Source organism: Daktulosphaira vitifoliae, unplaced genomic scaffold, assembly GCF_025091365.1.
Source record: "Daktulosphaira vitifoliae isolate Bord-2020 unplaced genomic scaffold, ASM2509136v1 Scaffold_3, whole genome shotgun sequence".
In the NCBI taxonomy this organism is placed as follows: Eukaryota; Metazoa; Arthropoda; class Insecta; order Hemiptera; family Phylloxeridae; genus Daktulosphaira; species Daktulosphaira vitifoliae.
Genome location: NW_026099574.1, coordinates 11,782,353 through 11,807,249, shown reverse-complemented (window position 1 = coordinate 11,807,249; position 24,897 = coordinate 11,782,353). Strand labels below are relative to the sequence as shown.

The 24,897-nt window shown below is 25.3% G+C and overlaps 3 protein-coding genes across 6 annotated transcripts; 2 read left to right on the top strand and 1 right to left on the bottom strand.

Moving 5' to 3' along the window:
• Window positions 1-1,211: 1,211 nt before the first annotated feature.
• LOC126900314 (RNA polymerase I-specific transcription initiation factor RRN3-like) lies at window positions 1,212-6,878 on the top strand. The gene is made up of 11 exons (XM_050675942.1): window positions 1,212-1,365; window positions 2,022-2,276; window positions 3,329-3,418; window positions 3,480-3,609; window positions 3,676-3,784; window positions 3,846-3,998; window positions 4,074-4,304; window positions 4,378-4,629; window positions 4,699-4,883; window positions 4,985-5,213; window positions 6,627-6,878. The coding sequence occupies exons 2-11, from the start codon at window positions 2,031-2,033 to the stop codon at window positions 6,826-6,828; spliced, it is 1,827 nt and encodes a 608-aa protein (XP_050531899.1). The 5' UTR covers window positions 1,212-1,365; window positions 2,022-2,030; the 3' UTR covers window positions 6,829-6,878.
• Window positions 6,879-7,920: 1,042 nt separating this feature from the next.
• LOC126900300 (B-cell CLL/lymphoma 7 protein family member B) lies at window positions 7,921-10,599 on the top strand. The gene is made up of 4 exons (XM_050675924.1): window positions 7,921-8,174; window positions 8,686-8,761; window positions 9,860-9,965; window positions 10,042-10,599. Exons 1-4 carry the CDS (start codon window positions 8,083-8,085, stop codon window positions 10,164-10,166), a joined length of 399 nt encoding a protein of 132 aa, XP_050531881.1. The 5' UTR covers window positions 7,921-8,082; the 3' UTR covers window positions 10,167-10,599.
• LOC126900299 (uncharacterized) lies at window positions 10,511-24,655 on the bottom strand. 4 transcript variants are annotated; one of them, XM_050675921.1, is made up of 7 exons: window positions 23,074-23,213; window positions 22,442-22,508; window positions 15,251-15,361; window positions 12,789-14,198; window positions 11,956-12,370; window positions 11,091-11,174; window positions 10,511-11,018 (listed from the first exon to the last, which is right to left on the bottom strand). In XM_050675921.1, exons 3-7 carry the CDS (start codon window positions 15,352-15,354, stop codon window positions 10,932-10,934), a joined length of 2,100 nt encoding a protein of 699 aa, XP_050531878.1. In that variant the 5' UTR covers window positions 15,355-15,361; window positions 22,442-22,508; window positions 23,074-23,213; the 3' UTR covers window positions 10,511-10,931. The 4 variants fall into 4 exon arrangements, with proteins under 4 accessions (XP_050531878.1, XP_050531879.1, XP_050531876.1 ...); XM_050675922.1 differs by having other exon boundaries at window positions 22,442-22,493; window positions 23,074-23,212; XM_050675919.1 differs by lacking the exons at window positions 22,442-22,508; window positions 23,074-23,213 and adding an exon at window positions 24,612-24,655.
• Between the last annotated feature and the right edge of the window lie 242 nt (window positions 24,656-24,897).

Below are 24,897 nucleotides of genomic sequence, written 5' to 3'. Positions count from 1 at the left end.
CGCGCACACTTTCCTCATTTCAAGGTCCTCTGTTACAATGGTGTGAACGGTTCCGACTGAAAGACCGGTCTCCTCACTGATTAGGGCGATAGTTAAATGTCTTTCCAAAACGTTTTTCACTTTGGCCAACTGAGCATCGGTTCGGCGATAGTCCGACGCAATATTCGTCTTCGACAAGCTCCCAACCTTTTTTAAACATTTTGAGTTACTCAAAAATGTGTAGCTTAAGGTAACATACCCATAAGCCTCTTTAATGAGTTCAAAGGTCTCCGACGTAGATTTCCCAAGTTTAAAGCAAAACTTCACAGTATAGCGTTGCTCGACGGTGCGTTCGATGTTGGCGCGACGACAAGATAGGAGTAAGTGTAGATGTTTTTGAATTAGGTTAGAGGCTCTTATAAGATCAGAATTACTATATCTTCACCGAAGTTGCTTATAGTAGTATTGGCGCGATTTGTAGTGGCTGCATTGTCGTCCGGCAGTCATGTTCGACTTATCACCTTTTAAAGGTGTAAATCGGCAGTAATGTTTTTTTTTGTTATATATATTTAGCGATTACAGGATTACAGAATGAAGTACATAGTGTTGTGTACCGGTCCAACATGTGATCTACTCGAGACGTTCGGTGTGCATTGTTGTGATCATTGGGCTCATTGGAAAATAACTTATTATTATTAAGTTTAAGTATAAATAATAGAGACTAGTTTCATTCGTTGTTTGCTAGATAACTCCTCAATATACAAGTAGATTGCTGTTACTTTTAATTCAAATTAATATAAAAATATACCATTAATGTATAGCTAGAGTTTTTTAACTGCGTATAAAAGAATGTCAACTTTCATATAATATTTATAACGACCACGTCAATATAAACTACAAATTATATTATGCATTGCACTAAGCGCATAAATGAATATTTCACTAGTAATTCTCGCTAGAAGCGCTAGATGTATAACTCACACGAGACTTGTCGGTGACGCTCTGATTTCATAATATATGTTACGTTAAGTAACCTGTCTTATCTATAATTGTGATCCAGTTCATTTTATCTATTAACGAAAACGTTATACACCACGTGCGTAATTTTAACCTCAAATATTAATTTTACTTATGTTTACTTATAAAAAAAGTAAATAAGTATTAAGGTATTTGAAATATAGTTAACTGTTAAATACTTGTTACTTATTTTTGTTGCATAATTTGAATTGTTTAAAATTTTGTTTTAAGTTTTTACCTTTTTCATTTTATTGTATATAAAATGCTATATATATGTATATATATGCTTTACTTTTATATTACATTTTTAAATGACATATAATTTTTATTGTTGTTAACCAAATATTTTAGCTGAACTCAGATGTTAAAGTAAGATTTTATTTACATGAAAATTAAGTAGTAGTTAAAAACTCGTATGATTATTTTATAAATTAAATATATATGTACCCATAAATCTTGGTTTTTTTTATTGAAATATTTGATTGACGATATTGACTAGTTACAATATCTTATATCTTCAAAATATATTGATAATTCAACTTTTCACAAAGAGGTCAATAATGAAATTTGATCTTCAATCAATTTAAAAAAATAATAATATATTATCTAAAATAAAAATGAGTACAGTTCAATTATCTGTTTGAGATTAAAGACGTTAATTTCAAATATTAAAAAAGTTATTCTGAAAATTTTTTATTAGGATATATCCTATAAATGATAATCTTCAATAGTTGTCCAATTTTAATTTTATTTAACTGATCTTTTTAAATAACTAAATGAAAATTAAATTTCTATAGTTTATAAACCAGATAGTTGTATTTCTATTTATATACTTTTTTAAAAATTCAAATAATTTTCTTTTTAAAAGAATGTTTTAAAAGTAACTGCTATATCAGCATTGAACAAACTTGATGGAGAAAACATGACACCTTTAAATTTACATAAAATTAAAACTCATGCAATTCACTTTTAGTCATTAATATTTTACATAATTATGTATAAATTAGTATTTTTTCTTGTTTCAGATTAGCACAATGTCTTCCTGCTATTCTAATAACATTGTTGTTCAAGATAATCATTTAAAATGTATCAGTTCACCTTCAATATTAAAAAAACAAAATATTCTTTCAATAAATAATGTTCCAAAACGTAAAGTACATTTTGATCTCTTCAATAATTTAAAATCGATGCTAATTCATTTTGATCAAACTGATGATAGAGATAAAATTCAGTATAATAATCTTATTTGTGATATTAGAGACACTGGAAATGATTTTAAGGTACTGTATAATATGAATTAAAATAATTATATTTAAAATAATTGGTTTAATTAATCATACATTTTTAAAATCAATTTTTTCATTTAAATATTGTGACACTAATGTTTTAATTTTACCCTATCCTGGATAACTACTACATTGTGTGCTATTTCTGAAGTTCTACAAATTACATTGTCATTACATAAATATTTGATGACAAAACAATTAGGAGGATTGAAATTAAATTGATTATTCAAGCTGTAAAACTTAAAAATAATAAATTTACAATTTTAAATGTTTGAGTTATCAATAAGGTAAAAGTCATATTAAAGAAATAAAATGGGTCTGTGTTATTTGAAAAATATTTAAATAATCAAAATAATGCAATTTACCATCTATTTTTAATTCATAACACTTATCAACAAAAAAAAGTTTTGGTTTCAAGGGTGTGTGGAGACTTTTCTAAGTATTTCAAAATTGCTAAATTTGAAAATTACCTCAGAATTTCGATATCATTTTCTGATAAATGGATGACCCGTTTTTTTATCAACACAAATAATGAAAATGTCTAGTGGTTAATCATTAATTTATTTTTAATTGCTTTACTGCATTGTAGCGGAAAATATAACTATTTTAATTTTTTTCCATGTTAATAATTATACTTTGATTCATCTAATTTTAATTCAATCCTTACCAAATTTTTACAGGATTAAACTAAAATATAATATAATTTTATATTAATATATATATATATATATATATATATATATATATAAAATTTAATAAATTAAAACTTTTTATACCTATTATTTTTTTGAAATTTTGGACATAAATCCATTTTTTTGAAGAGTGGACAGAATTTTTATTATTTTAGAGCTTAATGATAAACTAAATACTATCATTTAGTGTACCTGTTTAAAATTTAAATAATTTTTTAGTCTTTTTTAGTTTTAGATAAAATTATATATAAGTATTATGTTTTTAATATTTTCTTGAATAAATCAAAATGACTTTGTCTTCATAAAAATAAGGTTGTAATTTTCACTTTTAATACATTTTTAAAACTATTAAAGGATTCTGAACTTGTAAAATTACTGAAAGATGCAAGACATTGTGTGAATATTTTAAATGAAAATCTTACACTTTTTGTCAAAGTGGTCTTAGTAAGAATAAATTTTTAAAAAATTTAGCAAAAATTTCATGAAAATATATATTATTTAATAGATACTAAAATGGAAGGATAGAGGTGAAGAAGTAGTGAATGAATATAGTACATTTGTATTAGATGTATGCTCTGCCCATAATTACCACACTAAATTTGCTATAGAACAACTAGTAACTTGTTTCTCCCAAAGTAAGATAATTAATAAATAAAAAAAATGATAATAACATGAATGAGCTAAAAAAAAATTGTTTTCAGTTGACAACACAGTTGTAGACCGTATTAATGGAATACCTAATGAAAGAGAAGAGATTGGGTATCAAAATGTACATAAAATAATAAAGGATTTACTAAAAGCTATTCCACTGTAAGTAACGGTAATACCTTATTTTGTTATTTTGACTAGTAGAACAATATGATATTTCTAGAGCAAAAGAAATACTCATTACAACTTTACAAAAGAAGTTTCCATATAAAAAAAGCAGTCCTGAAGTACATTTACATTATGTGCACAACTTGTTGTTAATTACTCAGTATGAACCATCTTTAAGAAGAAATATATTGAATTTAATGATTAATAAGTAAGTAAATAGATATAATGTGGTAGAGTAATTATATGAGTAAAATAAAATTTTATTTTGGTTTCAATCTTGTAGATTAGTTGAAATTGATGTACATATTCCAAAAGAAGAATTAGAAAGATTGGGGTCCTGTTCAAGTAATGAAATAGAAGAAAATATTTTTGCTATGGATGTTGATGGAGATTGTATATCAGCAAGTCCTGAAATACAAGAATCAGAATCTTTTGTGTGTACATTAGATATGTGTTTAAAGAGAATATTTGATTACATTAAAACATTTTGTTATGACAAAGAAGGAGTATTATTGTAAATTATGATACAATTATGTAAAATTACTTCATGAATTCATGTTGATATTTAAGTTGACTTCATTGTTCAGGTGGGATAACACTAAGCTGTTGTATCAAGATCTTTTATCAGTATTTGAAAGTGAAATTTTACCCACTTATGCTAGTAGTCATGTGCAATATATTATTTATTACTTTTTGAGTTTTAAATTTATATTAGCTGAAAAATTTAGTTGTTGGTTATGGAAAAAGTGCTGTGATGTGTCTGCCCCATCGACTATTCGTCAAGCTGCTGCTGGATATTTGGCTAGCTTCATGAGTAGAGCACCTTTTATTTCTATTAAGTAAGTATTTTATGATATTCTTATTTATATCGGACACTTTTTAAATGGATTATTTTCTTTATCCAATAGCGTATTGAAAAATACTGTTGGTGATATGTCTGTTTGGTGTAATAATTACATAAACAGAGTTGATAAATCAGTAAAAGTTGTTAATGAAGAACTTTTAAGATGGCACGCTGTGTTCTATTCTTTGTGTCAATCATTATTTTATATAATTTCATTTCGACATGAAGATTTAATGGATAGTAAAAGAAGTATGTATGAATATCTAGTAGTTTTATTTCCTAAAGAGTTTGCATTATTATCATGTTTAAATATTCTATAGTTATTAATTTAATATTTATTTATTTTTTAGATTTGAAATTTATGGAAAACTTAAACTTATCAAATATAGTTACTTCTCGACTGAGTCCTTTACGTGTATGTTGTTCTAAAATTTCAATGCTATTTGCACAAGTTACAAAAATTTATCAATTAACATACTGCTATCCTGTTATGGATGACCATGTTAGAATTACTGATGAATCTATTAAAGATCAGTGGCTCTATGCATTTTTCCCCTTTGAACCATATGTTCTTCCCAGGTTAGTTTTTTTTTTTTTTTTTTTTTTTTATTCATCTTGAGATTAATTTGTAGCAGTTCTCCAGTGTTCCCTATTACCTGCCTTCCTTTTTGTCTCTCTATAAGAACTATACTCTTGAACATTAAATTATTTGTTGCATGTATTCCATTTGAGATCATCCCCTTGAATTTTTATCTTCTATAATAAATCCCAGCAACCCACCATGTCTCAATACATGTCCAATCCATTAATTTCTTCTTTTTTAATACTATTCACTCAGACAATAATTGTAGTACTTCCTCATTTGTTACTATCACTGTCTAACCTATTTTAAGCATTTTTCTATAACATTAGTTTTCTTATTATACTATAAATTATTTTTTTATTTCTTAACCGTTTTTCATTAACAAAACATTTTTTAAATCTACTATAGTAAATTCAATATATAAAATTCACATTTACATACCAATTTTAAAGAAATAAGTATTAATTTATATACCATTTAAAAATAAAATTATTAATTTCAGATATAGCTTTTTTTTAAATCTTGTTGAATTATGTAGTTAAGTTTCAACATAAGAGATACACTATCCTGAGTCTTGTCTAAATTTATTTTATTTTATTCTATGCAAATATTGTCATTTAAGAAATAAAACCTATCACACATTTTGGTCAAATAAGTTAACAATACTGTTAAAATTTTGTAAAAAATTAAATGATTAACTAAAAAAATGTTATGTTATTTATAGAAAATTAATTATCTAATATATCAAATAATAAAAATCTTAAGAATAGTACTGACAATCTCACAGTATACTGTTTTTTGATATCTTCTCTAGACAAATAAAGAAAATTACTAATTACTGACAAAAATGGGTTAAATAGTGTTGCTTCTTAAGCAAAAATATTCTATGTAATTTTCATTTGAAAAAATTACAAGTAATCCGATTATACTGTATTGTATTACAATTTAAAATTAGTTATTACAGTTCATAAGACAATTTAAAATCTTTTCACAATCTTTATTTTAATTAAGATTGTAAAAACTCGAATTTGAATGACTCGTTTAAAAGTATTTTATTAAAGAGGAATTGTATAGAAAATAGACCAACCACAGAAAATGAATGATTAAATGCGTTATATAAAAAAATTATTCAAACTAACTAATCCAAACAATTTTCAATCAAAAATTCCCACGACTACTTGATAAAAAAATATTTTCTAGTATGTAAAAAATGTAAGTTGTATAAGTTTGAATGAGAAATACATTTTTGTGTAATTAAAAAATGCTTCATTGTTGTATATTTTTTAAAAAAATTTAATTATATTGACTATTATATTTTATTTTTATTTATACTTTGAAACATTTTTACATTAAATGTTGTAATGTAAAAAAATTTGGATAATTTAAAAAGTTAATTTTCTTGGTTTTAGATTAAAACACCTGTTTGGTTCTAATTTATATAGAAGCATTAATATAAATAAAAATCCATACATCTATCAAGAAAGTTATGAAAGAAAAGTTTCCTATCAAGAATGTATGGATATTAGTCCTAGCATGCTGATATCATCCTGTTCACCTGGAAATACGGATTGGTTTGGAAAATTGACAAATCAGTATCATTTTAATTGTTAATTATTGTTTATAAATTGTTATTTTTTTTAGAATAAAATCTTAAGTTGAAATATGTTTTTTAATTTCAATTTTTTTTGATTGGTTAAGCTGGTTAAAAATTAAAAAATTAAGTAATTGTAGTACATACACATTAGGCACAATTATTAAAAATTTTACTGTTTTATTATTATTCCCACTATTATTAATATAAATATTCTAAATTTCCTATATTCTTAAAAATTTATATTATTAAAATAATAATATAAATTATTTAAATACTAAACATAGATGTTGTACAATAACATTTTTTTTTTTCAAAATCGCATTTCGACTTCTAAATTTAGATTAAAACGAAGTATGCATATATCCAAGAAATATAATAATTAATTTAAAAATAGTGATATTAAAATAACTGTTCTGTAAGGATACATATTGAAAATGTTTTGTTTTTTTAGCTTTTTAAAAATTGAAATTATTTTGTTTTTATACAAAGCCCTTCAACTTTTTTAAATTTATAATGAAGAGTAGCAACTCACTGGTTTGTAGGTAAACCTGGATACTTTTGTAGAGCCCCTAAGTTATCAAAATTGACAAAAAAAAGTTATAAATGTTTTTATTTATTTCTAAGTATGATCTCTAAAAAATTATTTTCAAGTTTAAAAAAATAACGTAATGCATGCATGTTAAAGGAAATCAAGACATTTATTAATGAAGCTTAACTACAAGTACTTAACTAAAAATTTAAGGATCTCATTTTAGATTCATTGACGCTATAAAATAGTTACTTTATTTTGAAATATGCAACTATACAAAATGATAGCAATGTCGATATCTTTTGGCTATATACGTAAATCCTAGGATTTATAATCTATAATAACATCGGTTGTTATAACACTTTTTATTTATTCCCTAGCCCACTAAATTGACACTATTATTATTTTTTAGCCTCTAACATATAATTAACAATAGGTTAAAAATAATCAATATTAATATAATAATTATTTTAATATTAAAAATTGAGTGATTAAAAATTAGAGCGCGCTACTTGTACACAAAAGCGGCATGGCTGTGGCGTCTGATAACTGATAATATTTCGTTCTACCTATCGATTATTTTATAGTTTGTTTACACTGCGATATGTATAATCTCGCCCTGTGTACAAAACGTTGGCCATTCGTCTAACCCTTGACGTTTTTCGTCAAATTTCCTGTTTGGAAATTGGTTTGTTAGACGTTCTCAACCTTTTAGCCTAATAAGCCAAAGGTTGTGAATATTATGATGTCTCGGTCTGTACGTGCAGAAACAAGAAGCAGAGCGAAAGATGACATCAAGCGGGTCATGCAAGTGGTGGATAAGGTTCGGCGATGGTAAGATACCTAGATTCGCCATTTTTGTTCAAACTCAAATTTTTATAAATGTTATTTAAACACTTTAATATGTCCGTTATGTTCAATTTATTAAATTAAAAGATAAATTTAATATAACTTAATACGATGATAAACATTTGGTTGATATTCTTAAATGAGTAAATTGTTAACTACCAATTTTGTAAAAACCTAATGATCATTGTTAATGCGGAAAAAAAACAAGACTACCTATTTAGAATTGTTAATGAATTTTAGTTTCTTTTTTTAAAAACTAGTGTTTCACGTGAGAAATTTATTACTGTAATTGAAGAGAGAAATAAACATTTTGCCTTATCTTAATAAAGGTAGAATTGCCTTTGTCAACTCTTAACCCTAACTGTTGTGTGATATTTATATCTTATTATATATTTTTTAATTACTATATTATAATTTACATTTGTATTTTATTTATATAAAATTCATTATTTAGTTTTTGTGATTCTTTAAAATATAATTGTTGTTTCTATTTCAGGGAAAAAAAATGGGTTACAATTGGAGACACTACTATGAAAATTTATAAATGGGTACCTATAATATCCAATGATCAGGTTAGTTGCTCATCATTTATTAAACAATTATTTTGGTTATTTTATAAAATTAATTTAATAGTGAATGAAAAATAATAGTTTCTATATTAATAATTATACGATAGAAATATGAACCTATATATTTTTAACATAAAAAAACCATTAGTTCTTCTCTTTAAGTTTTTAATTCTAGTATGTTTGTGGTTAATTCAAATGTTCAAAATAAAAATTTAGCCCAGATTAATTTGCCAAATTTCCATATTTTTCTCAGATAATTTATACAACTATTTGATCTTCTATATGTATTTTATATTATATCTTATTGCTCTGTGCGTTTTTCAAAAAGTTTCCTTTAAAAAACATCTAAGTTTCCTTTATCTATTCTAGTTAATCTTTTATTTGTGTATTATAATTACAATATTGATTTTTTATTATTTAAACATATTATTTTTTTATCAAAAATTTCTTATAAATCATGTCATTGAAACATTTTGTTAATGTTTAGTATAATAAACTGAATAATAATATTAGAATATTTTTAAATATATATAACCATGCCCCTGAGTTGGACGCTACATCCTTAAAAATCAGTCCCTCAAAAATAAGAAAATTATTTTAATACATTGTTAAATTAAATTTTTTTTTTTTCTACTAAAGGTCTTACCTTGTCGTTTTACTAATGGTATATCCTGGGGAAATTAAGTGCAGTGGTTTTCTGTTGCCTTCTGCACTGGAAACATAGTGCGTTTTCGCCACCGTAGAAGTGCACGCATGGCCAACTATCCGTTCACCTACGGCAGTAGGCTTGGCTTTACACTAAAGTTTTGTCAGCAACTAGTGTGTCCATCGCGTCACACCATACCTCTAAATTTATTTTAGCTCTCAAAATTATTTATTAATATCCAGCTATGCAAAACATTTAAAACTCTAAATTCAATAACTAATAAAAGTTAATTTGAAAAAATTCCATATTTTTTTATTTTTTTTATTTAGAATGTCGTTTAATTCTTAATTGTATTAATCAAAACTAGGAAGAAATTCCTGGACACTATGTGATTTATATACATTTTTAATATTGCTAATTTGTGCAGTATACATAAGTGTGTTTTCTTTTTGTAGAAAAAAAAGTCCAAAGAACATTCTCATGCTAATAAAGAAAATATATTAGGTAAAAGACCCATGGAAGTGGCATCAAATTTCTCTATGGCTGACGATTCCAATACATGTGAGATAAAATATATTTCATGGTTTGTTACGTGTTATTTGTTCATTGCTTAATAATTATTTCTTATTATGTTTAGCCTTCTCAATAAGTGATTCCCACTCACAAGAACCTTCAGAATTCACTGCACATCAGTTGGCTTTCTCTGAAGACTCAAATTCTCAGAGTAGTGAACCTCCAACAAAACAAATAAAAACAGAATAATTCAGTGACTCTCATGGCTAATTTTAAATTAAATAACAACTCCCGTCCTTTCTATTTCTCTTATGCTTTCTTCCTGCTATATTTTTTTACTATTATTATTACCTATTTGTTTGTCTATATGTAATTTTTTGTAAAAAATTGTGAAACTACCTCTATTTATTAATGTTTATTTTGTAAAAAAAAGATTATTTTCTGAGTGCCAATGCTGTTATTAAGTGTTGTAAACAATTCATTGTACTTTACCTGTATCCCCAAATGACAAACACTCCTTAATGTCGAATTTTTTATACTAGGTGCATGGAACATGAAATTTGTGTAAATATTTTACCTTTAATTTAAGTTAATTTTTTTTTTTTTATTTTTAAATTTATTCATAATTGACTAATGAGTATAAAATAATTGGATCAAAAATATAAAGATGATGACAAACCAAGTTTACATGATTTTCATTTTAAAAAGTAGATTATTTCACAAAGGACAATAAAGAATTAAAATAACAAAAATAATCAATTTTATAAAAATTTAATAGTTACAACCTATGAAATTATCATTGCGTAAAAAAATAACAGTTTATAAAAACTTGCATCTTTGATAAATTATTACATACTAATATTTTTAAACAAAAATTTATTAAATTATAATGTATAAAAACAATAGTAAATTTTTGAAGATAAATTATTAATTTTATATTACATAATTCATCACTTGTCAACTATAAAGAACAATAACAAAAAAAAATGTATAATTAATATTCATTAAATTAAATTAGGAATTTTGAGCTTTTTGTTGTAGCATTTTTAATTTTTGCAGTCTATCACAATTATTTATATGCTTTTCATACCAGTCTGATCTCTAAAAAGAAAATATATAATTATTAGCAAATATTATTTTATCAACTTTTTTTATTCTGTAATTAAATTTTACTTGGCAATTGTGAGAACAATATTTAACTGAAGTACAGGTACTACACATAATAGTAGCAATTTCATTACAGTTTCTAGCATAACACTGAAAATTTATAAAAAAAGTATCATTGCATTACATTTAATTACTTCCTAAATAATTTTTCAGAACTTATAAAATAAAAGATTGTATTATTTTTCTTGAACAACCGCAACATAAATAGAAACTTTTATGAATGGCGTATATTTTTAAGTAATTTGCCATTTTATATTTTTAAGTAAAATTAATTCATTTTTTTTAGAGGAAAACATTTACGGTGTGCAGGCGACGTTATTGATGACACTAATTTCTAATAAAAATATTTCATTTTCTAATATATATGTATATGTAATGTATACTAAAAATGAAAGTGACGACTTAGCTGAGTTGTTAACGCGACAGTGCCTAATGCACATGGTTTCGTGTTTGTAAGTAAATTACGGGGGTCTTAGTTTGCTGAGAGGAGAGATCACTTCAATAGTTCGAGTTACCCTTCCTCTTACCGACGACGAACTAACCTCCCTACGCGGAATATAAATGGTCAAATTATGAATTCCCTTTAAACAACAAGATAATTGGAATAGGTCGATACTAAAGAGCAGCAGATTATACATTGAGAAAGTGTTAAGCAAAAAAAAAATGTGTAATTAGACCAAAATTATAATTATTTACTAAATTTAATGATAGAATATAGAACATAAGAATCCGGAAACTTTCCCAGTATTGCCGATATCGACTTTTGGATATCTCAAGTTATGCTTCTTAACTTGGGTTATCTAAAGTTAATGTTTTTGATAACAATTATCAACATAATTTTTATTATTGTTAATAAATATCATTTACTTACTCGAACAGGTCCATCAGTATTCTTTGGTTGTTGCGCTAGAATGATACCGTTAGATTTTCCTTGGGATATCATTGGTCTCATTTGACCCCTAAATAGTTGATAAGGTTTCACTACATACGTGTTGCCATCAGCTCGCTGAATATTTGAGCTAGAAATAGCTTTAACTGTGTTATTTTTAGGATCGTATGCAACAAATTTTCCTGGTAGTGACCCCCCACTGGTCACAGTTGACGAAGCTAAATTAATTTTAGTTGTTATCGGTTTAGTACCCATCAAATCAGGAACGTTCTTTAACAATGTATTCGAAAAATTTTCATAATAAGAGTTCAACTGAGGGCTAACAGATGATATTGATTCATTATTATCATTGATTGTATTTCTAGGAGGTTTATTTTCATTTGTCATTGGATAAGGTCTGCAAAAATTTTAATCGAATCATTAATAATGAAACAATAGTTACTATAAAAATATTTAACACAAGTTTAATAAGTATTTAGAACATTCATCGCGCTGTTCTATATTAAAAGTTATGATGCTATGAAAATAACCCTTGTAAATCTGGATTGAGTTATCAGTATTATAACTCTTTTTATAGACCGGAACCTGAAGAGGTTATAAAGAAACTTATGAAAGAAGCTCTTACATAATGGCTATACTAGTTCAACAACAATTTTAAAGATATTGAGCAACATAACTGCTAAGACAATAAATATAAGAAAACTATTCCACTACATGCATAATTTCTAACTTATACAAGTATAATTTTAAATATGATGTTTAAAATCTTCAGAGACTAAGTAAAAGAATTAGAAAACTAAATTAAATTAACTTACTGATACGTCCCGTTAGGTCCTTTTGTTATAACCCAATGTTTAATAACTTCGTTGGAACCTTGAACTGCATTAGTGAGTATCGTAGTAGTTTCTAAATTGGCAGATGAGTTAATATTATTTTTTAGAGGATCCTTAAATTTTGAATTTCGACGAATGTTCTGCGATGCTTCATGCACTAATGTGGCCAACATGTCAGCACTTGTATCGCTAGTAACTCCTTCTATTACGCGTTGGAAATCTGTAGCATCTATATTAGATATAAAAAACATTGACATTCGATCCACAATACCAGGATCAGATTCACGACTATCTTCAATAAGACTGATTAATTCGATGCAGTCTGGTCGAAATGTCTTCGATCGAAACATAGTGAAAACTCTGCGATTATCAAGGTTGCAGCTCCTCAGACTGTTCCATAGCAAGAGTACTAAATTTTTAAAAATACTTCCTTTTTTAAACTTTGGATGGTCGAGTACACGAAGAACTGTCAGTACACTCAGGAAGAACATTTGAAAAGCGTGATCAAAATCTTGATCACTAAACATTGATACGACTTCAATAAATCTATACTTGAGCTGAGATTCTAATATAAATTTATGTCTCTCATGTATTCTGTTTGCATCACATCGCTCTTTTAGTTTCTCCGCTTCAGTTTTCTTTTTAAATGACTCATCCATTCGAGCCTTATGATGTCTGTTTGATAACGAGATTATATTAAGTATATTGGCAATTATGACAATTGTGTCTTGTACATGTTTGCTAAAATATTTACTGTACAACATTTCTATATCTACAAGCTTCAAATTACCCTTTATTAACAACTGATTTGTTGGTTGTGTATTTATAAGGGTTGATTGAGTATTTATAGGGATTGATTGTGTATTTTCAACAGTAGGTTGTGTATTTGTAAGAGTTGATATTTGTTTTACAGCCAACTGTTGATTTAACTCACTAAACACTCTATAATATCTTTTTAACATAGCTTCTGTCATCATAGTTCGTACATCCCGAACCCATATTTTACCAATTAGACTATTCAATTCATTACAAGGTTTATCTTTCTTTTCATCTAACAATTCTTGATCTTTAATGGACTTATCACGTAATTCTAAAGTTGAAATTTTTTTCATATCACTTGATTTGCCAATTAAACTAATATTTTGAACATTACTATCTGAATCTACTTCCGTTACACTACAAGGAGATGCTGGATCATCAGAAGATTCGTCAACTATCCGACTATAAAGTGTAGTCTTAAATTGTGACTTAAATTTATCAGACTCCCCTTCTCGCGATAACACTAATTTTAATACTTCTTTTCCTTTATCATTGAACTTAATTCTCTTAACACTAGGTTCAGTTTCATCATGACAAGGTGGTGTTACAGTCTTTTTTCTTTTTTTTAATTCACTAAATTTAAAAAAAGAAATTTATAATAAAAACGATTCATTAACTTGCAAATCTAAATTTTATCAGAAAATATCTATTATCATAAATGGAAGGAGTTAAACAAAAAATACCTATGATTATATTTTCTAATATAGTAAAACATTAAAAAACCATTTTATAAAAATCTGATTAACTTAGAAACAGACTGCTGAAAGAAAATATATCAAAGATAAAATGTTGTTACTCAACTCATGGAATATCAATTAATTGACTGAAAAACTAAAACCTAGATACTAAAATACCAGCTCTATATTTTTCAATGTGATATCATACATTTAATCGAGTATGGATACTATAGAATTACGATTATAAATGTTCGTCTATTGTTAATTTTTTAATTTTCTTTTAGGATTCAAGGCTTAGGAAATATGTGTTGGTATCAAATTCAATTCTTAGGACCAATATCTCAATTGCATAATATTAATATAAATAGATATATTCATATAAATAGATATATTTTACTGACCATAAAAAAAAGAATTCTAGCGACAATTTTCTCCTAAGAGATTCTTCTTTTAATCAATCCCTTAAATACCTTTATAAATAACCCACTCTTGGTTAGATCGGAGTAGAATATTTTCTCGAAAACGTTGAAAAATACAATACTTATAAGGATATCAGTGGAAGACGTCATTCAAATTTTTTTAAAGTTTACATGAACATCATATAGGTTTCTATATATTTATAGGAGGTTTAAATAGAAAGCGTGTTAGCAAGGAAATAACTCAGTTTTAGAGACCAAATTAATAATATAGAATATTATATACGCAAATATGCATGTAAATAATGTACACTCTACGAACCGCAAATATACCCTGACTATAGCTGAAGATGGTATTATTTATTTAATATGTTCAAAATAATGAAAATCAAAATTATTATACATTTTTATTTTATATTTAAAATGCAATCTACAATATATCAAGTATTTAATCTAGAAATTAAGCACTAATAATTACTTTATAAAGTTCATTTAAGAAGGGGTATTATATGAAATATATTGGATGACTCACGTTAAAATTTCAACAATATTTTCATCTGTTAGTCGTTGAAGCTCAACAACGGCCCGTAGCCTAATTTTTTGCATTATAGTATCAACTGTTCTTTTTGATTTCATCTTTAATCTGAAACAATAATATTTTCATACTGATATTTCATAGTTAAAATAATAACAGAAAATTATAAGCCTAAGGTAAAAATTAAATTAAATTTAAGTTGAATTACATACGATATTTTTATAAATAATAATAAAGTTTTTTAAAAGTACAAATACTTTTTCACAATTATTAAATTATCAAAATTATTTACGCATTAGTAAATGCGTAAATTTAATGTTAAATTAATTAAAGATACTTTTTATATTAGGTTATTATTACATTTTTAGACTTGATACTTTCTATTAAATTACTAGAGCATAAAATGATATATGAATATAGACTATCATCAATTAAGCAACGAAACTAAACGTTTTGCATACATTAATTTTAAAAGAATATTTTATTTAAGTACAAAAAACAAAATAAATAATTACAAATAAAATATAATATAATATAATTCACTTATAAAAAATTATATAGTATCATCAAAAACATTTAATCAACCATGATTAAAAATTAACTTAGAATAACTTCAATTTTTAATAAATTGCATATGCTATTTAATAAAAGTTGCAAATCATATAATTTGCAAATTTTATATTTACGTTTAAAAATTGTTATGTTAATATCTTATGGGAGTTGTTGATTATTTCTAGCTTAATGTGAAAATTCCCTCGCATTATAAATTCTAATAATCCTACACAAAAATAAAAATATATTTATCATTATAAATCAATATAAATAAATATATACATTATAACAATATGATTATCATGTTAATTTGATAATTTTGATAGTCTCCTAATTAAATCATTGATTAAATAAAATAAATGAGCAATACAGTGGCGTATTTAGAAATTTTGTTTGGAATCTTAATAGCTTTTAAACCGTTGAGTAGTGGGAATATTCACCTCTCTACACCACCGCTATTAAGTTTTTATTTCTAAGTATTTGGACCATACTACCTTCTTAAATACACAGCTGGAAAAATGTATAACACAATACTAAAAATAAAATTCATGAACAATTTAATTACACAAGTTTTAATAATATAAAAATACATTATTTGATCAATAATTCCTAACAGATACCGTAGTATAATATTTACTTAAACATATACAATAACAATATTTCTAATCAATATATAAATTTGTGAATACGTATAAATCATAAAACGGCATTACACGTAAAAATTCAGTTCACAAATAAAAGAACAACAAAAGTTTAAAATTAAAACTAGTAATTATTGTAAATCGCCAAATTTTATGACTATTAAATTACTAAAATATATCATCATATTCTTAACCTCTATCCCAAATATTTGGGTCGACTCTACTTTGCAATGGTTTGTTAACATTTTTACATTGGCTGCCAGCCTGACGCAACCTTATTATAGCTAAGAGAATCAGTATAGGGGCAAAGTGTGTGTCACTGTTCAAGTTCCCGTATGGTCATGGATCCGGGAACAGGCAGCAAACATTGTAGTTGAATATTAGTGCAAAAGCGCCAACTGAATGATCTACTGCACCACACCATGCCCCTATTTACTACAACATATATTTCTTTAATTTAATATTTTAAATCAAATTAAAATTGAAAAATTAGATAAAAGTAATGAATATAACATTTTTGGTATAATTAAAAAATGAAGCATTGGCAATATCACAGTATTGTCTTGGGGGATATATAAAAAATATTTTTATTATTCTGTCCACCATATATCTTCACCATATAGATATATACATCATGGGTTTTTTATACCTCCATGGCAACGCCAATGAATGTTCTACTAGAAACAAGTGGAGGTTCTTGGAGGATGGAGTTTAGGTAGGGCGTTACTCTTAAGCTTTTTTACTAGATACACATTGATTTAATAAAACATTACCAACATCAGAAAAAACTATGCTTGAAAATAAAAATAAAATTTCGACTAAATCTCTATTTACAAATAATGTTAAACACTATCACAAAGGAAATATTTTATTTTAAGAGCTTAAATTCCTATGAAAAATATATTTTCCTGGAAACCAAAAAAATCTAACTTAAATTTTATTAAACAGTGAATATAATTATGTTATTATAAGTTACGTATGAAACTAGCTATAATATAGTTTGGTATGTTACAATTTTTGATAAAAATTCAGGGAAATATTCCCTCCTTACCCTAATTCGTGTCAATAGTTAAATCGTCGAACAATCAAATTCAATAATAAATACATGGTATAAAGAAATATTCAACTGATCAAAACTTTTTTAAGATATTAATTCTACTTCTTATATGAAACCCTAGTATATCTATATTATAACGATTAGTGATGGGATATATCGAATAGTAACTATCGATAGTCACTCAAAAAATATTCGATAGTTACCAATTATATTCGAATAGTTTTTAAAACTATTCGGTAGATCCATTCGATAGATCCATTTTTAAATATTTGATAGTTTATGCTAAAAATAAACTATTCGGTTGTATAAACACAATTCGAATTCTATTCGATAGTTTAAAATATTTGAAAATGCCTGTCACCAATTTTTACTATTATTAATTGTATAATAATTTATTTCACGAATTCGTTAATTATCTTCTTATTATAATTAAGTAAACTTAATAAAAATTTTAGATAGAACTAATCGAATATTTTTTAAAACCATTCGGTAGCTCATTCGACAAGTTTTTAAAACTATTCGATAATTTATTCGAATAGTTTATGCTAAAAATAAACTATTCGGTTGTATAAAAACAGTTCTAATAGTTATTGGATAGTTTTAAAAACTATCGAATACTATTCGATAGTTTAAAATAATCGAAAATGCCCATCACTTATTACGATACAGGTAATAAAAATATATAAAAAATCATTAGTTCGTATTTAAAATAACATAGTAATTTAGGTAAAAACGAAAATTAAACTTTTAAATTCAATAATTTGAAAAAATCTAAGCGTTAGGTTGTATGTAGCGCATTCTATCGTAAAAACATTTCAACTTGAAAAAATGGAGGGGAAAGACAAGATTTTTTAAATATAAAAATTGTATATCAATAACAAATGACCTTCATTTCGAGGTCACTTGTATTAAAAAAAAGTTATGTCAAAAAAAAAATGTATTAATTTGTTATCTATAAAAAAAATAATAATAATAACAAGGCCAACAGGCGCGATGTCATTAAATAAAGTACATAATACAACCACAGTGTATGCATCGACAACAGAAAAAAAAACTGAACGCTATGTATGCAGTACATGCGCATGAAATTGTGCTCAACGCAGCGCAGTACATTTCTATCGGCAACGTTGGAATGGAATTGATTTAGATTATAAAATACAACAACATTAAACTGGTGTATGCGACGAAGCCATAACGACGTAGCAACGTTGCTTATGTGATGGAAGAGAGAAAGGGGAGTTGTAGAGTTTCACGAAACAAAGACGATAACGCCTTGCCAACGGAAAAAAAATTTATCGTACAACAGCTGCAAAATAACATAGTGGATCATTCAACATAAATGAAATAGTTTATTCATGTTGACATAAACATATTTTCATAAATTATTTTTCTTGAAGAAGTAAGGATGTTTGAGTTGTAATAATCACAAGTAAAAAATGAATCAATTGTAAAATCAACTATTGTATCATTAGTTGGTACAGTAATAATTTACCGATATTTTTACAATTCTAATGAAATATTTACAAAAATGAAATTGTATTTTATAGGCAATAAATACTAGCCTATATTAAAAATATATATAAATTTAAAAAATAATGTGTTACACATCTAGTATTTTTGATTTATTCGAGAAAAATTGTTGTACTACTCATTAAAGATTTAAACGAATTTTTGTAAGACTTCACATAAAAAAAATATTTCTATAATCTAGTATAGTAAAAATAAAATGTTAAAAAGTATACTAATTTCAATAAATTTTCTTAAAAAATTACTTCCTACTTATAAATGTAATATATAAAAATTTCATTAATGACATTAACACAATTGCGTTCGAAAACACAAAGATAATATTATTGTACATATATATTTTTTCGGACAACACAAAGCATTTAGCAATAATTATTAAATACTTTTTTAATAATTGTATAAATCATGATAACTTGTAGTCGCTCAAAAAAAAAAAATTAAAATTTTTAATCATTTTTTACGTCAAACATATTTTTTTGTGTTTAAATTATACTTCTAACTTTTTGTATAATACAAAAACAAGAAATGAAAAAAAAAATACATTTTACAAATGGCATCTTAGTCACTACATTTTTATAAAATAAAGATTCATTAAAATATACCAAAGTGGTGTTGAAATAAAAAAAACTCCTAAATTTATCCTAAAATAGCAAGCATACGAATAATATAAAATGCATACATCAAATGCTACGTGCATTTTCAACGAACATGTATATATACTAATAAAGCAAAACAATAATATAAAAAAGTTAGAAATAAATACTATAGAATAAAAATATTCTGTCTAATTAATTTTCAATTTTGGTTCAGATGAAATCACCTGGTAAGACGTTTTTATTATAGGACTTTCAATTTTATAAAATACGGATCAAAAATAAAAATAAAATTACAACATAAAATGATATAAAATTCAAAGTTAATTAAGGTTTCAACTTTAAAATTTATAGAAAATTTTAATAAATTACTTAAAATTCCTCTATTACAACATGCAACTTAATAGGCTATTATTTAGTATTAAATTACAACTGAATAAAAGTAAAATTAAAAATTAATTCAATATCGAAGTCTCCACTATAAATTGATAAACTACTAAAAAAAGTACAGTAGATTGCTAGAAAAAATTAAAGTCAAGTTCATAAATTAAGAAACAAGTATTAAATTATGAAAAATTTAACACAACAGAACTTAATTCTTTTCGAGAAAAACACCCAACACTAAATGGTAATATAAAAATAAATATTCAGTTATATGTTCTAACTATTATATAGTCAACAACTAATAATGACAAATACACAGATAGTTTAAAAATAATATTAAAATGCTATTAAGCTGTTTGTCAACCATTTAGAAACGTAATATAAAGTAGTAAAAAAATAAATATTTAATTAAATTTATCTTTTAACTTACTGGGTTTTATTTTCTTTAATTTTAAATAAATAAATTATTTTTAAAAATTCATTTGGTAAAAAAAATTACTAAAATTAAGTAAAAAAAAAATAATAATTTAAGATTAACATATAACATAACCTATAAAATGATAAACTAGTTAACTTGTATTAGAGTTTCAACAAAATTTAATTTTACAGTCAAACTGAATAAACATTGACTTTTGAATACATTTAAAATGTAGCATGACAACATAATATAAGAAAAATTTTAATAATGAAACCTGTTTAGTTGATTCAAAAATAAATAATTTTAACTATTTAACTAAATACATTTTATTCAAAAACTACATTTTAATTGAATTTCCATAACAAAATTATAACAAAAACTTTAGGGACTTTACTATCTAATCCCCCTACACATTTTGTATGTAATATTATGCATATTCTTTCCGGAATTTTGGAATTTAAGTAAATTAGATTAGATCTTCTAAAATTTCAAAATATTCTATGAAAAAAACTGAAGTTCATTTAGAGATCATACTTTGGTCAATTTAGATATTATAAAGCTGATTTACAGTTGAGTGTGAATAAAATGTCCATCTATTCAAAAATTTATATTTTGCTGAGAACACATTTTAAAATACAATATAAACATTTTTAAAAAGAAATTCCAATAATTAGAGATTATATTGTAATTAAATAGATAGATCGCGCTGTAGTAAATCAAGATGGCGACCTTTTTATTTTTAACGGAGAGTTAAATTATTCAATTATTGATATTAATAATAATGAAATCGTCATTAAAATATAAACATATGATACAGCAAAATCTCAAGAAATAACTTGAATAATATCAAAAAAATATATAGTTATATATTATAAATGGTGTAATTATTATAAAAGAGGTAGGCTTCTAGAGATTTAACTCCTCCCCTCGAAACTAATTTATCTTTTGAGTGGCGGTTATGATTGAAACCCTACAGAAGTCTATTATTAACCTATAGTGAATACGTTTTTAAACCTAAAACTAAAATCTTGCTTACGAAACTGTACATTATAAATAATGGTAAATCTGGAAAGATTAATCATGTCCCTAGGCCATCTCTTTCCTAAAAAAAAGGATTTTTTCTATTAATGAAGTCTCGAAAGTTTCACAATTAGAAATAATGAAACGATCACCATCAAAATTTTTCTTTATATGTGTGCAATTAAGACAACGATTATACCAATATCATAGGAAACTACCTTTACTTAGATTAATTCATATTGGTATCATTAAACTGATATTATTACCAGTCTACAAATCAATAAATAACTCCATCATAACTACCTCCATGATATATTAATATGTATCAGGTCATACTTAGGCGGGATAGAGCTGTAATGCTTAATTAGGTCAAAATCACCTAGGAGAAAATATTTATATTGCAAAAATATATATTGCAGATTCACTTCAATTAGGTAGTTTTGTAAAAATATATATATATTCCCATCCACCTTAATTGTAAGACAAAAATTTGGAGGTTATAATTTGCAAATTTCCCTAAAAATATATTTATATACGTTATAAATAATTTTCAACATCTTTAGAGAGGATAATTTTATTTTTGCGCGAGGCAAAGCGTTCAAATTTCACCCCTAACTCCACCTTAGATTTCTAATCATGAAAACATGCTAAGTACATTTAAAATGTATGTATTAAGATTTATAAAAATATCTAGTTCCGCTTATAACAATTTGTCAGTGATACACAAAGATTTATTACTAGCAAGGAATTCTAGATTTTAACAATTAAAACTTTTGTTTCCTAGAATAACCTAATTAAATAAGTTCCCTCAAAACATTTATCTCAATGAAGCATATCTATATTCTCCACTCAGTTTATCGTCATACTTAAGATTAGACTTTTTTAATTTCCAACAAACAATTATAAGGAAGTAGATATTCTATTGTAACAAAATTTAATTAAATTACCATATCATGTGAGAAGTTTCTATTTTTCATTTATTTAAAATATACTCACGATTACAGACAAATAGACGCACTCTGGCGGGAAAATGATTCACTTGAGAAAACTGGAAAAAATGGACCTATTTTATAACAATAAGCTGCATCATAATAAAAGTCTAATTTCTAGAAAATGTAAGTAAAATTACATTCATAATTTTCAGTTATAATTATTGTTTAACGTTAATATAAAACAATAATTTAAAAAAAAAAAAATTTTCAGAGGTTGGTAAAACTGAATTAACACCTGAAAAAACCGAGTACTCTAAATTTAAACATTTCTTGAAAGAATCGAAAAGTTTAACTGCCAAATTTCCACTATTAGAAAATCACCAAGATACCTTATAATAAAAACATTCAAACGTTGGATTTAACTAAAAAAACACATTTTAATACTGTAAATTATTTAAACTATTTAAAATATTTACTTTCGACATAATCTTACATTTAACGTTTTAAATGTAAGAAATAGCTAAAGAAACACATTTATTATTATTTTAAGTGACAACCTGCATGACCGTTAAAAAAAAACATGGCGGTAATCAAGAAGAGTTATGCAATAACAGATAACAAATAATTTCTTAATCTAAACTTATTATTTATGTTTTTGATATTTTTATATTAAAGTCATATAAAAATAAAACGTACCTCTGTTCCGTTATAGAATGAATAAAAAATTGAGTTGCGCCGGTGCAAACAATTTAGTTTGGTAAAGGCAAACTCACACACAAACGACACGGTGTCCGAACTGGCAATGGCGTTGGCACCTACAGACTGAGAGGAGAGTAGGGGTATGCTGGTCGCGGGAACGCTTAAATTGAAAATTGTTACACGAGAGCGCTGCGGTCTCTAATGAACGACGCAGTGGCGTCGACAATGCCAATCGATTTAGGACGCGTGACGTCATAAACCTCATGAACGGCAACACTGCCGTTGATATTACCGGTTCAACAACATCGACCAAAAACGCTTTCTCAAAGACATTATAGGCTACCAATAAATCCTTGTTCTTGATTTAGAGACAACTGGTTTGTCCTTCGAATGATAGCATGAGTACACTAAAAGGCTTCCATTGTTCGTTTTAATTGTTAAATTAAGACATAATGATTTTTTTAATGAAATGCTTAGCTGTAGTGTGTGTGTCATTAATTAATAATTCGTTTATTTGCAACAATTTTTTTCTATCTTAGTTTTAAATGCTTACTTTAATATTCTGTTCTAATATTAAACATTTAACTTAAAAATAAATAAAAAAGCTAACGAGTACTAAAATGAAAATGAAAATTATTCATTTTTAGACTGACCTGTTGTAACAATAATATTATAAAATCATGTACTACACAATAATTAGATTTAAATTAGGAAGTTAAGATTTTAATAGTCCATATTCAATTTTTGTGAATGTAATATTTAATTTACTTTTCTCTTAATTCTCAATTTTGTGTATACACCAAATAATTTGGCAACAGAATGACGCATCTATTTAATTATTGGCGGAAGAAGTAAAAGCAACGCCCATTTTAAACAATAACAGTTCTTTCATTGGTTAAATATTTTTGTAATTTATTAACAATTCATATTCAAATTTAGATGATAATTTGTTTAGATTTTTAAAAATTAATATTTTAATAATAACAATAATTTAATTTTTGTCTAAAATAATTTTGATTATTATTGATTTATAGGTTGAAAGGAATAGAAGCTTCATTTCTGTATACAATGTATACATTTACGAACCAAACATTCAGTTTTATAATTTTAATACCCTTAAAACAATTATTAATCAACTTTTCTATGTTTGAAATAATCTATAAAATCATAATATTAATGATAATAGTTCATAATTTTTTAATTGACAAAACTTCCCTTATCCCAATTATAGTAATTGAAATTAAAATCTGTATATTTAGGGTGAAATTATCATATTAAATATTGAACAATTCTATCATATTGTAATTAATTCAGGAGTCCAATATAATTTAAAATATTAGGTTTAAATATATATGAGGACTAAAAGTGAACACAGTAGGGTATCCATTTTTTTTTCAAATTGAAGAAGCTTCAAAAATGTTTTATAAGAAATTGTTTTATTTTTGCTTTTAAAGTACCATTTTCAATAAAAAAAATTAGGCCTACGTATTTTGTGAATTATGATAACATTTAATTTACAGTGAAACATATCTTACCTACTAGTATCTAACAATGGCACTATCATTTAAGAAACACTTTTTTAATATATTTTACACAGAAAAAATAGGTTGTGCTTAAAGATTTTAGTATACAGTTTTTATAATCTAAAATGACAAACTAATGAACCAATAGGCTTTTGTAGTATTTTTCAGTATTGTGTATGTGTCAAATTTCTAAAAATATAACTGTGTGGTATTAATTTAGTGTCTAATTTTTTAAGCAATAATTTACAACATTTAAAAACCTAACTAATAGAAACACATGTATACTGTAAAATTGTTG